The sequence below is a fragment of the Podarcis muralis genome, chromosome 17 (assembly GCF_964188315.1).
Source record: "Podarcis muralis chromosome 17, rPodMur119.hap1.1, whole genome shotgun sequence".
NCBI classification, from domain to species: Eukaryota; Metazoa; Chordata; class Lepidosauria; order Squamata; family Lacertidae; genus Podarcis; species Podarcis muralis.
The window spans coordinates 41,777,114-41,791,384 of record NC_135671.1 but is presented as its reverse complement, the minus strand read 5'-3'; the positions used below and the strand labels follow the sequence as shown (position 1 = coordinate 41,791,384).

At 47.6% G+C, this 14,271-nt stretch overlaps 1 protein-coding gene across 16 annotated transcripts in view; it reads right to left on the bottom strand.

Moving 5' to 3' along the window:
- LOC114587348 (methyl-CpG-binding domain protein 1) overlaps positions 1-14,271 on the bottom strand; it is a 112,469-nt gene that overhangs the window by 40,720 nt on the left and 57,478 nt on the right. For all 16 annotated transcript variants that reach the window (XM_077921237.1, XM_077921242.1, XM_077921245.1 and 13 more), the window contains one exon: positions 5,089-5,253. In XM_077921237.1, coding sequence (XP_077777363.1) covers positions 5,089-5,253 — 165 coding nt within the window. The remainder of the gene's footprint in view (positions 1-5,088; positions 5,254-14,271) is intronic.

Below are 14,271 nucleotides of genomic sequence, written 5' to 3'. Positions count from 1 at the left end.
ATCAAAAGATAAAAGGAACAACTGGCAGGTTTGGCCTTGGAGATCAAAACGAAGCAGGGCAAAGGCTAATAGAGTTCTGTCAAGAGAACAAGCTGGTCATCACAAACACTCTTTTCCAACAACACAAGAGACGACTCTACACGACTCTACACAAGGACATCACCAGATGGGCAGCATCCAAATCAGATTGATTATATTCTCTGCAGCCATAGATGGGGAAGCTCTATACAGTCAGCAAAAACAAGACCTGGAGCTGACTGTGGCTCAGATCATCAGCTTCTTATAGCAAAATTCAAGCTTAAATGAAGAAAGTAGGAAAAACCACTGGGCCGGTAAGATACAATCTAAATCAAATTCCTTATGAATACACAGTGGAAGTGAGGAACAGGTTTAGATTTGGTAGACAGAGTGCCTGAAGAACTATGGATGGAGGCTCACAACATTATACAGGAGGCAGCAACAAAAACCATCCCAATGAAAAGGAAATGCAAGAAAGCAAAGTGACTGTCCAATGAGGCATTACAAATAGCGGGGGAGAGAAAGCAAGCAAAATGCGAGGGAGATAGTGAAAGATACAGGAAATTGAATGCAGATTTCCAAAGAATAGCAAGGAGAGACAAGAAGGCCTTCTTAAACGAGCAATGCAAAGAAATAGGGGAAAACAACAGAATGGGAAGAACCAGAGATCTGTTCAAGAAAATTGGAGATATGAAAGGAACATTTTGTACAAAGATTACCATAATAAAGGACAAAAGTGGTAAGGACCTAACAGAAGCAGAAGACATCAAGAAGAGGTGGCAAGAGAAATTATACCAGAAAGATATGGATGGCTCGTACACCCCAGGTAGTGTGGTTGATGACCTTGAGCCAGACATCCTGGAGAGTGAAGTCAAATGGGCCTTAGAAAGCACTGCTAATAACAAGGCCAGTGGAAGTGATGGTATTCCAGCTGAACTATTTACAATTTTAAAAGATGATGCTGTTAAGGTGCTGCACTCAATATGCCAGCAAATTTGGAAAACTCAGCAGTGGCCAGAAGATTGGAGAAGATCAGTCTACATCCCAATCCCAAAGAATGGTAGTGCCAAAGAATGTTCCAACTACCGCACAATTGCACTCATTTCACACGCTAGCAAGGTTATGCTTAAAATTCTACAAGGAAGGCTCAAGCAGTATGTGGACCAAGAACTCCCAGAAGTGCAAGCTGGATTTAGAAGAGGCAGAGGAACCAGAGACTAAATTGCAAACATGCGATGGATTATGGAGAAAGCTAGAGAGTTCCAGAAAGACATCTACTTCTGCTTCATTGACTACACAAAAGCCTTTGACTGTGTCGACCACAGCAAACTATGGCAACTTCTTAAAGAAATGGGAGTGCCTGATCACCTCATCTGTCTCCTGAGAAATCTCTTTGTGGGACAAGAAGCTACAGTTAGAACTGGATATGGAGCAACTGATTGGTTCAAAATTGGGAAAGGAGTACAACAAGGCTGTATATTGTCTCCCTGCTTATTTAACTTATATGCAGAATTCATCATGCGAAAGGCTGGGCTGGATGAATCCCTAGCCAGAATTAAGATTACCGGAAGAAATATCAACAACCTCAGATATGCAGATGACACAACCTTGATGGCAGAAAGTGAGGAGGAATTAAAGAACCTCTTAATGAAGGTGAAAGAGGAGAGCGCAAAATATGGTCTGAAGCTCAACATCAAAAAAACGAAGATCATGGCCACTGGTCCCATCACCTCCTGGCAAATAGAAGGGGAAGAAATGGAGGCAGTGGGAGATTTTACTTTCTTGGGTTCCATGATCACTGCAGATGGTGACAGCAGTCACAAAGTTAAAAGACACCTGCTTCTTGGGAGAAAAGCAATGACAAACCTAGACAGCATCTTAAAAAGCAGAGATATTGCCTTGCCGACAAATGTCCATATAGTTAAAGCTATAGTTTTCCCAGTAGTGATGTATGGAAGTGAAAGCTGGACCATAAAGAACGCTGATCGCTGAAGAATTGATACTTTTGAATTATAGTGCTGGAGGAGACTCTTGAGAGTCCCATGGACTGCAAGAAGATCAAACCTCTCCATTCTTAAGGAAATCAGCCCTGAGTGCTCACTGGAAGGACAGATCGTGAAGCTGAGGCTCCAATACTTTGGCCACCTCATGAGAAGAGAAGACTCCCTGGAAAAGACCCTGATGTTGGGAAAGATGGAGGGCACAAGGAGAAGGGGACGACAGAGGACAAGATGGTTGGATAGTGTTTTCGGAGCTACCAGCATGAGTTTAATAATAATAATAATAATAATAATAATAATAATAATAATAATAAATTTTATTTATATCCCGCCCTCCCCAGCCGAAGCTGGGCTCAGGGCGGCTAACAACAATCAAAATAATCCGACATTCTAAAACATTCATTATAAAATTAATTAAATCAAATTAAATTAAAATCAAATTAAAATCAAATTGACCAAAATCAAAGTTTGACCAAACTGTGGGAGGCAGTGGAAGACAGAAGTGCCTGGCATGCTCTGGTCCATGGGGTCACAAAGAGTCGGACACGACTAAACGACTAAACAGCAACACACCCACTTGTACACTCCAGTCATAACCACTTCAAAGCCCTGACAGTCACCAGTGAGTCTGAGTTAGGGAGAAATGTTTCCTCTCAACTGAACAAGGTGGATCAGTTAGATACAGATCATGAGGAAGATCAGTTGGATCTCCTCACCGAAAAAAGAATGTTGGGTGGTGGGGAGCAGGGGAGAAAACCTCACACAGCATCCTCTACATGCAAAACAATATTAGTTGCTCTAGAGCAGTATTGCCCAAACTTGGGTCTCCAGCTGTTTTTGGAGCTGTTAGCTAGCAGGACCAGTGGTTAGGGATTATGGGAACTGTAGTCTAAAAACAACTGGAGACCCAAGTTTGGGAAACACTGTTCTAGAGGGAAAGAATCCAAACAACTTTTGCAGATATGGAAAACTACTGGCTCCCCAGATGTGGCTGAACTATAACTCACATCAACCACTACCAGTGGTGACTGATGATGGGAGTTGCAGTTTGGAAGGCCAAAAGTCTTAACTGAGACACCATAATAAAATCATTTTAAGCCCACTAGATAAAATTCTCAACTCCCCACTCACACTTCTCACATACAACTGAATGAAAAAAGCATTCCCCAGGGGATGTCTGGCGATTCCACAAGCAGCAGAAACCTTTGCCACATTGGCTTTCTCCTGCTGCATTCTGTTATTCTGACCTGCCACACACCTGCAGAGAGGTAACAACATTGCATCTCATTGCTACATTTGTATGGTCGGCTCAGAAAAGCAAGTAACATACACAGTGGAGTTGGAATAGAACCTCAAACAGCAAGCCCTTAACCTCCAGCTATGTCTCAACTCCTCTCAATTTTCAGCTTCAGTCTAGATTCAGAAATGGAAGGTTTTCATGTTGAATACAACAGCTCAGTTGGTTAGAGCGTGGTGCTGGTAATACAGTGGTGCCTCGCAAGACGAAAAGAATCCGTTCCGCGATTCTCTTCGTCTAGCGGTTTTTTTGTCTTGCGAAGCAACCTTATTAGCGGCTAAGCGGCTTAGCGCTATTAGCGGTTTAGCGGCTTAGCGGCTATTAAAGGATTAGTGGCTAAACTGCTAAAAGGCTATTAGCGGCTTAGAAAAAGGGGGGGGGCGGAAAAAAAACGCAAGACTAGCAAGACGTTTCGTCTTGTGAAGCAAGCCCATAGGGAAAATTGTCTTGCGAAGCAACTCAGAAACGGAAAACCCTTTCATCTAGCGGGTTTTCCGTCTTGCGAGGCATTCGTCTTGCGGGGCACCACTGTACCAAAGTCGCAGGTTCAATCCCCATATGGGACAGCTGCACATTCTTCCATTGCGGGGGTTGGACTAGATGATCCTCAGGGTCCCTTCCAACTATATGATTTGCTTCCAGAAAAGTGATAGCTCAAACCTAGGACAGCGAAGGTCACACTGTTCACACAAGAAGCTTTTTGGGTTTTGGCAGGAGGTGGGGAGTGAAGAGAGAACGTAATAGAGGTTTTTCAAATTACAACCATACAGAGACAGGGAAATATTTACCATCCTCTCCATGTCAGATCTTGAGATGACTGGAGGTGAGTTCAAGATGCACAAAAGCAAAGTCTGTCTTAACAGACACAACACAACTTACGGAATTTGCTATTATTCAACTTACTGATGGCTGTTGCATAGCTTTGGGAGACTTTGAAAAAGGGTTTTGAGAAATGGTTCCCTGCTCTGCTTTACTGCAAACAAATCACAGAGACTTGAGGAATTCAACTTTATCAATTATGATTTACAACCCTGAATATGAATGTGATCAGAGTGGTCGGCTGCTGTTCAGAAATCTGCCCCCAACCCAATATTGCATATGACTGCATTTCATTAGACAGATAACCTGTAGCTGGATTCTTTACTTTCCTTCTCCCTCCAAGCCCAAATTATTACAAGTTTTGTATTTTGATTTTTAAAATGTGGTTGTGTTCTTCTGCATAATTGAAAAGGGAATATAAAGAGTTTAAAAAGGAAGAAGGCTTTAAAATACAATGCAGCACAACTGTTGAGGCCCACATGATCACTAAGTGGAACTTTAATATACAGAGGCAGAATATATCTGAATGCCAGATCTCAGGAACAAAGAAAAGATCATCAGCCTTGTTGCCCTGCTTGTCAGCAACCCAGAGGCACCTGGACGACCGCGGCTGGAAACGGGATGCTGAACTAGAGAGACTTTCATCTAATCCAGGCCATGCTGACAGGGCCAGATTAAAATCCAGAAGCCATACTATATGCATAAACACCTGCAGCCACCCAAACTGTTTGCCAGAAAGCCCCATGCCAGCATGCAACCCAAAACAGGGTTTTCTCAGGGGCTTGATGAAACGCAGTTCCAGTGTTGATGTCTGTGGCTAGCAAAAAGATGCAGTGATGGGATGGCAAGACACATCTCATGCAAAGCAAGCCATCTTGTGAGTAAGCAGGAAAGAGGAGGGAAGAAACAAGGAGGCTGAACGACACAACTGAGCAGATGTGAAGAGGCACTAACCATAGCAAAATGCAGACACTGTCTCCAGCGGCACTTCTGGCGCTTGAGGTTCCTCCCGCCAAACTTGGGCTTGTCACAGCAAAAATCACAGCGGCCACAATCCATTTTCAGCAGGCAGGCTTCACACTTGCCACACTTACGGTTTCGCCGGCTAGCAGAGGTCTGCTGCAGTGGATGGAAAAACACAGGCAATCAGGAAGAGCCAGGCAGATTGCGCTGTAAAGAATGAGCAATGAGTAATCACTGTGGGTACCCAAAAGACAGTGAGAACCTTCTATGGTGGCAGGTGGAAGACAGTCCTTCCAAGACACTGAAAAACCAGCCAAGTCTATTCTTTAAGCAACTGTTGCCTCCTTTCAAAACCTTTTATCAGCTGATCTTCCACAGGCAGTAACAGGAAGAACACAGCTTGATCCAGGACAACCCCAATTTTTGTGTGCTGTTTGTCATCAGGAACAGAGGCTCAACTCCAAATACAGTTTTCATTCTCAACTGTGAAGTAGGAAGTTTTAGAATGGCACTTCTTACTGTCAACTGGTCACGGGGTTCTTGAAAACAGACCTCCACACAAGGCTTGTCAGATATTTCACAGGCACTCAGAGTCTATGCAGATTCAATGTGTCGGACACACTGCTTTTGAACTGCCCAATATGACCTTAAGATGCTGCCAGAGAAATCTGCTAAGCTTTCGGACAAAGATGGACAGTCCACTAAGAATTGCAGCAGCCCACTTTACAGGCATTCTAAGGCCAATCCATCCATCCATCCTGCCTTGTGCTTTATGATTCTGGCAGTCACCTTTTTGTGGTTACGTTTAAATGAGACCTTAGGGTTAAGGGTAGATAATAAATAAATAATAAGCATTTCTCAAGCACCCCTCCTTTTTCCTTTTCCTTCTTTCCCCATAAGAAGAAGAAGAAGAAGAAGAAGAAGAGGAGGAGGAGCAGGAGTTTGGATTTGATATCCTGCTTTATCACTACCCTAAGGAGTCTCAAAGCGGCTCACAATCTCCTTTCCTTCCTCCCCCACAACACTCACTCTGTGAGGTGAGTGAGGCTGGGAGACTTCAAAGAAGTGTGACTGGCCCAAGGTTACCCAGCAGCTGCAGGTGGAGGAGCGGGGAAGCGAACCCGGTTCCCCAGATTACGAATCTACCGCTCTTAACCACTACACCACACTGGCAAGGTTCCCAATCTCAAAAGGCAAATTTGATAATTAACTCCGAAATGTCAAAGACTTTTAGGATTGAAAGGGGAACAAGGCAAGGGTGCCCACTCTCCCCGCTCCTGTTTATTTTTACTTTAGAGACTCTGATTCAATACATAAGATTAAAATGTATTGCCTTGGGATATAAATTCCGCAGGGCCTGTAAGACAGAGTTGTTCCGCCTGGCCTTTGGCTTACAATCAATTTGATTCCCTCTCCCTCTTTCTTTTTCCTTTCTCTTCCTGTGAAGAGGCTGCATCTTAATGTTTTAATGTTGTATTTTAATCTTGTTTTTTAAGTTGTATTTTAATCAACTTGTTTTTATTATTGGTTGTTAGCCGCTCTGAGCCTGGTCTTGGCTGGGGAGGGCGGGGTATAAATAAAATTTATTTTTATTATTATTAATTATTCTTATTCTTATTAAAACTCCATGCATTCGCTGATGACCTACTCCTGACATTGGAGGACCCAATAGAGAGTGTTAAAAAAACCTTAGATTTAATGGTGAGTTATGGGAAAGTCTCTTGTTTTAAACTAAATATGACATAGATGAAATTAATGGTTAAAAATAAGAGAAAGAAAAAAGAGAACTGCAGGAAAAGGTGGAGTTACAAATTGTTAACAAGATCAGATATTTAGGTATACAAACTACAATGAAAAATTTAAACCTATTTGAAGATAACTACAGTGGTACCTCGGGTTACATACGCTTCAGGTTACATATGCTTCAGATTACAGACTCCGCTAACCCAGAAATAGTACCTCGGATTAAGAACTTTGCTTCAGGATGAGAACAGAAATTGTGCTCCAGCGGTGCAGCGGCAGCAGGAGGCCCCATTAGCTAAAGTGGTTAAGAACAGTTTCAAGTTAAGAACGGACCTCCGGAACGAATTAAGTACTTAACCCGAGGTACCACTGTATATTAAACTATGGAGCCAAATTAGAAATGATCTTGAAATTTGGCATAGGTTAAAACTATGTATTTGGGGGAGAATAGCAGCAATCAAAATGAATATGCTCCCAAAGGTCTTATTTCTCTTCCAAATGATCCCTATATTTAATAAAATGGATTGCTTTGACAAGTGGAGAAGGACTCTATCAAATTTTATATGGCAGGGTAAAAGATCTTGTATAAGATTCAAACTCCTTACAGATAAGAGAGAAGGTGGGGGGTTGGCCTCCCTGATTTGAAGATCTACTTTGAGACCTCCTGCCTCTGTTGGATTAAGGAGTGGATTCGGCTTGAGAATAGCAATATATTAGACCTTCAGAGGTGAGAGCTAGAGGGGCAGTTGTGTTACAGGGAGCCTCCGAAAATCTTGCGAAGCACTTCCTCTTCCAGCGAGGAAGAAAGTCCCACCTCTAGTGGAGAAGAGGTGCAAGGACCAGAGGACGCTAGTGCGCCCTTGCCATCGCCCATCATGTGCAGTAGTCTGAGGCGCAGGGAGGGGTGGAAAAGGCTGGGGGTGATGAAGCTTTTATGTTGGGGGAGGTACAAAAACAGACCACTCCCGGATTCTGCTAGCGATTGAGCAAGACATTAACTTATTACGCTCTTCACTGTAAATAGTTTGCACCAAAATAAAGCCTGTAAAAGACAGGTCGAAGTTCTGCCTGGTTACTCTCGAGCAACCAAAATAGCACCTGACAGAATTTAATTCACATAAAAAATTACAGGCATATTTCATTATTAAACAATGATTATAAATTATTTGCAAATATTTTAGCCAGTAGAATGAAAAAAGATTAGGTGAATATATACCGTATTTTTCGCCCTATAGGACGCACTTTCCCCCCTCCAAAAATGAAGGGGAAATCTGTGTGCGTCCTATGGGGCGAGTGCAGGCTTTCGCTGAAGCTTTGAGAGCGAGAGGGGTCGGTGCGCACCGACCCCTCTCGCTCTCCAGGCTTCAGGAAGCTATCAGCAAGCCTGGGGAGCCCGCGGGAGTTCCCGCAGGGCTCCCTAGGCTGCTATCCAGGCAGGTGGATAGCAGCCTGCTGCCCGGAGTGCGGGGCACGCTGAAGCAGAGCGCCCCACGCTTCGGGCAGACATCCGCAGCCTAGGGAGCCCTGCGGGAGTTCCTGCAGGGTGGCCACCCCCTCCACACCCAGTTGAGCACACGGCTGATGGTGCGATCCTGGGCAGATGCGGAGGCCACAGTGGCAGCCGATACAGGCACTGCCGGAAGATCCTCAATCAGGAGGAGCGATGAAGCAGGAGCCGGGTCTTCCACAAACGCTGGAAGAGGGCAACGGCTGAGGGCGTCGGCATGGCCCATCAATTTCCCCGGGCGATGGACGAGCTGGTAGTGGTAGGCAGCCAGGAAAACAGTCCATCGCAGCATGTGCGGCGAGAGGACCGGTGGAGTTGGTCGATCACCGGCGAGGAGGCCCAGGAGCGGCTTGTGGTCGGTGATGAGGTCAAAAGTCCTGCCGTGGAGGTATTCATGTAACCTCTTCACTCCAGCCACAAGTGCCAGTGCCTCCTTGTCGAGCTGGCTGTAATTCCGTTCCGTTGGAGATAGTGTCCTGGAAAAGTAGGCGAGCGGTGCTTCTCTTCCTTCTGGAACACGGTGACTAAGGACAGCGCCAATGCCAAAAGGTGAGGCATCGCAGGCAAGGACCAGCAGCCTGGCTTCACTGTACTGTACCAGCACACGGTCCAATGAAAGGAGAGCCTTGACCGCGTTGAAGGCAGCCGTCTCCCGATGACCCCAGGACCAAGGGGTCTTTGTGCTGAGGAGTCAGTGAAGAGGCTCAGCCACCATGGCTTTGTGGGGCAGGAACATGTTATGAAAGTTCAGCAGTCCCAGAAACGCCTGCAACTCCGTCTTGTTCTTTGGGATGGGGGCCTGCTGGATAGCACGGATCTTGGATGTGGTCGGGTGAAGGCTGGCGGCGTCGATAAGATAGCCCAGGAACTCCACCTGTGGAACGGCAATCTGGCACTTCTCCCTCTTTACCTTGAGCCCGGCCTCCTGGAACCTGGTCAGCACGGCACGGAGGCGCTCAAACAGCTGCTGGTTTGAGTCTGCGGACACCAAGATGTCATGAAAATACGGTACCACGCCCGGAAGCCCTTGCAGGAGACGCTCCATAAGGCTTTGGAAGATGCCAGGAGCCACACTCACCCCGAACTGCAAACGGCGGCAATGGAATGCCCCTCGGTGGGTGACGATCATCTGGGCTTCAGCAGTGGCATCATCGACGGGCAGTTGTTGATAGGCTTGGGCAAGGTCCAGCTTAGCAAAGACCTTACCCTCACCCAAGGAATGCAGCAGGTGTTGAACAACAGGAACCGGGTAAGTGTGCTGCTGAAGTGCCTTGTTGATCGTGCGCTTGTAGTCAGAGCTGATTCTCACGACCCGTCTGGTTTGACAGGCGTGACGATGGGGGTTTCCCACTTGGCGTGGTCAACCGGCTCCAAAACTCCTTGGGCGATCATCTTGTCCAGTTGTTCGTCCACCTTAGCCCTGAGAGCAAAGGGAACCCGGAGTGGCTTTAGCTTGATGGGGGTGACTTGTGGATCAAGGCTAAAGGAGATGGGCGTACCTATATATTGCCCCAAAGTGCCATCAAAAACCTCAGCAAAGTCTTTGACCAGACCCTCAGTCTCTGCGTTAGAGATGCAGTTGAGGCCGGTGACTTCCAGGCCGAGGGCATCAAACCAGTCTAGCCCTAGGAGGCTTGGCCGCTGACCTTCGACCACCACCAGTCGGAGCAGGCCCGAAAAATCCTTGAAGGCGATCCGGAACCGGCCAACGCCTACCACGGGAATGTCGTTTCCCTGGTAGTCTCTCAGGTGTACGCGGTGAGAGTCGAGTTGCCTTTTGGACACTCTGGGTACCAGTCTTTTGATGGTGCTCCAAGACACGATGGACACGGCAGACCCGGTGTCGATCTCCATGTCACATGGAGCTCCTTCAATGAGCACCGTGACGTTCAGCTTGCGTCGCATAGGCGAGTCGGTTTGGCCAATCGTGGTTCCAGACGGGCAGCGGCAGTTGGTGAGAGCGAAACATCTTTCCTTGGCAGACTGGAGTGAAGACTTGGACTTGTGAGTTGGTGAAGGGGGGGTGTCAGACGGAGCCGATCGGCAGACCTTAGCGATGTGGCCCCTTCTGGAACACGTCCGACAGATGGCGTCTCTGAATCAACACTTGGCACGGGAATGGTTGCCTCCGCAGCTGGCACATTCCGGTTGGCCCTTGGACTTCTGTTGGAACTTCCTGCGCTCCTGCTTTGCCTGGTGCACGTCATCGTCTTCACTGGAGGATGCCTCATCACTGCTGGCCTCTTCATGATGCACTGGAACTGGCTTCCTAGCAAGACGTGGGCTGCTGGCCTTGCGGATCTCCTGGGCGGAGCGTTCAGCAGCTTCCGAGGCCACAGCCTCCTCAATGGCTTTCTGCAGCGTGAGGTCTGGCTTAGCGAGGAGACGCCGTTGCAGATGGATGTCCCGGACCCCGCAAACGATTCGATCCATCAGGGCATCGTCTAAGTCTTGGAACTCGCAGTGCATTGCAACCTGTCTGAGGGCGGTGGTGTAGTTGCTGATTCACTCCCCCTCTGCCTGGTTCCGGTGGTAAAACGCATGGTGGGCAGCAATCTTGGACGGCTTTGGCGTGTAGTGGTTGCAGAGCTTCTCTTGGATCGTGTCCCATGGTGTTGCCTGGACTGCTTCAGGCGCAACCAATGCTCAGGCCGTCTCAAACACCTCAGGCCCACAGAGGCTGAGGAATAGGCCCACCTTCCGTTCCTTTGATACTGCTGTCAGCTCGTTGGCTTGGAGGTAGCAGTCGAACCGAGCGAGGTAGGAGTCCCACGATTCAGAGGCTGGCGCAAACAGCGGTAGAGGCACAAGTGAAGCCATGATTCCGATGCCGGCGTGAAGGGCAATGGATGGAACACAGTGCTCTAGCCAGAACAGTCAGCTCTGAATTGGTTCTGTCCAGTGATTTCACTCAGTGATTTCGCTCAGTGATTCAGCTCAGTGATTCAGCTCAGTTCAGAGGATGGCCACATCTGGCTGTGCTCTGATGTCCATCGATCCCACCTTCGTCGCCAGTGTTAAGTTGTGGGTTGACATAGCAGACGACACAGCGATTATTTGTAAGCTGGAACAGAACTGAACTGAGGAGCTCAGTCAGCCTGCTTATATAGAGCTCTAGAACAATTGTAACTGTTGCAACTTTCTAAAACTATCCAATCACTGAATGTCACTTTCGATCCTTCATTTGCATAACTATCTACAGTATCCCCCTGCTGGCCCAGGGTGAGAACTTCAGTACGCAACAAAAACGTTGCAGTAATTTTGAGGATGAAATTTATCACCAACCTTCGCAGAAATTGCTCACGTGCTAGCCTCCATTCTCAGGATGGGGTTACCGTACTAAAATAATCTTATCTGTGTAACATAAAATGAATGTGCCTCATTTCCTCTGTCATGGGTCAGTGGGGATTTAGCTTCACTTAACAGCATAACACTTAACAACTCAATGACATAACATCAAGCCACACTTGGATTATTTACTTCTGTGTGCTTGTGTATCTGTGTCTCCCTTGCATCAATTAGGAACTATTCTCTCACCTTTCCTTTCATATGTATGCTACTGATTACTTCTGCCATTTTACTTTTAGAGAAAGTGTTTAATTTAAACTGGATCAGTACTATAGAATGGTGGTAGCAATACATTGAAGACAAGTAAATATTTTAGGGAGGGTGGTCCCAGAGCTCTGGCTGCATCCCAGAGCCCTAGTGCCACCATCGCAAAGAGGATAAAATGGACAGACTTTGGTACTCTTTTGTCCTCCCCCCCCCCCCCATGTCTTTCTATCTGAGCTAGCTCCCTGCCTGTTACGTTACATGCGGGTGGGGTTCCTCTCTGTGTAAAGTCTTCAAGCTGGCCCTGCATGCGCCTGACAAATCTGCCCCATTGTCAAAATTTATCTTTCCCCCCACCTCCAGTCTCCGTTGTTGTGTGTCCTGGCTGAGGGGGAAAAACAGGAGACGGGTGGCCATCGGTCAGGGATGGTCTAGTTGAGATTCCTGCATTGCCCCTCGATGACACTCAGGGATCCCTTCCAACCCTACAATTCTCTGGTGCAGGTTTGTGCAGAGTTTTAGGTACAAGTTGAACACAAGGGGTGCAAAGGATAGCAGCCCATCTTATGCACCATTGGCTTGGGAATAAGTCCCACTGAACATGATGAGACTCACAGGCGAGTAGATTGCTGCTGTGCAGTCCAGTTTTTTAAATACCGTATTTTTTGCTCTATAAGACTCACTTTTTCCCTCCTAAAAAGTAAGGGGAAATGTGTGTGCGTCTTACGGAGCGAATGCAGGCTGCGCAGCTATCCCAGAAGCCAGAACAGCAAGAGGGATTGCTGCTTTCACTGCACAGCAATCCCTCTTGCTGTTTTGGCTTCTGAGATTCAGAATATATTTTTTATTGTTTTCCTCCTCCAAAAACTAGGTGCGTCTTGTGCGTCTTATAGAGCGAAAAATACGGTAAATGTTTTCCTTTTCAGATAATACAGAGCATGGTGAAATCACAATAAATAAAACCTCCTCTTCAGTTGTTTCAAGCACTACTACACGTTCCACATAATATCTGTACTGCATTGTTTAGCGTGGCAGCACCTGCACTTTGGAATTCCCCGCCTATTGCAATAAAGCACATGCCTTACTAGACTCTTTTCGGGCAACTGCTAAAAGTCTTCTTTAGGCAAGCATACCTAGATGCTTAGGAAGTTGAAGCAATTTTAATCTTAATGTTTTGTATGTTTTAAAGTAGGATTGTTAATTTTTCTTGATTTTACTGTTTTGGTGTTTTTTTGGTTTTTGTTTTGGTAAACCACTTTGCAGGTTTTTAAAAAATAAGTAATTAAGTAATAAGTTGGATATCAAACATGTGGTTGAAGGAAGTCACACGGGCATTTGGGTATAAGGGGAGGTGGTTGCAGGGTTAGATGTGGGGAATTTGCAGAAATAATATATTCATGTTATGTACAATGATGAAGGTGTATGGCAATTAAGATGTAATGTGAATTAATTGAAAATAATAAAATATACCGTATTTTTCGCCCTATAGGACGCACCGGCCCATAGGACGTACCTAGCTTTTTGGGGGGGAAATCAAGGGGGGGGAATTTATTTTCCCCCCCCCCCCAGGTTTGCGCAGCCATCCTCAAGCTAGAAGAGGGAGACGGAGCGCTCCGTCTCCCTCTTCTGCCTTCAGGGACAGCCTCTCTAGCCTCCGTGGGGCAGCGGCTTGCCCCGCTGTCCCCCGAGCTTGTGGGGCTGCCGATGGGGAGAAGCAAGCTTGCTTCTCCCCCCCCCCCCCCGCCAGCCTCCAGATCAGGTCAGGGAATAGTGGGGTGGCGGCGCTCCACCTCCCCACTATCCCCCGAGCTTGTGGGGGTGGGTGGCGGGGGGGGGAGAAGTAAGCTTGCTTCTCCCCCCCACCAGCCTTCAGATCAGGTCGGGGTATGGTGGGGTGGCAGCGCTCCGCCTCCCCGCTATCCCCCGAGCTTGTGGGGCTGGCGATGGGGAGAAGCAAGCTTGCTTCTCCCCCCCCCCCCCGCCAGCCTCCAGATCAGGTCGGGGAATAGCGGGGTGACGGCGCTCCGCTTCCCTGCTATCCCCCGAGCTTATGGGGCTGGCGATGGGGAGAAGCAAGCTTGTTTCTCCCCCCCCCCCCGCCAGCCTCCACATCAGGTCGGGGAATAGCAGGGTGACGGCGCTCCGCCTCCCCGCTATCCCCCGAGCTTATGGGGCTGGTGATGGGGAGAAGCAAGCTTGCTTCCCCCCCCCCCCCCGCCAGCCTCCAGATCAGGTCGGGGAATAGCGGGGTGACGGCGCTCCGCCTCCTCGCTATCCCCGAGCTTATGGGGCTGGCGATGGGGAGAAGCAAGCTTGCTCCCCCCCCCCCCCCCGCCAGCCTTCAGATCAGGTCGGGGAATAGCGGGGTGGCG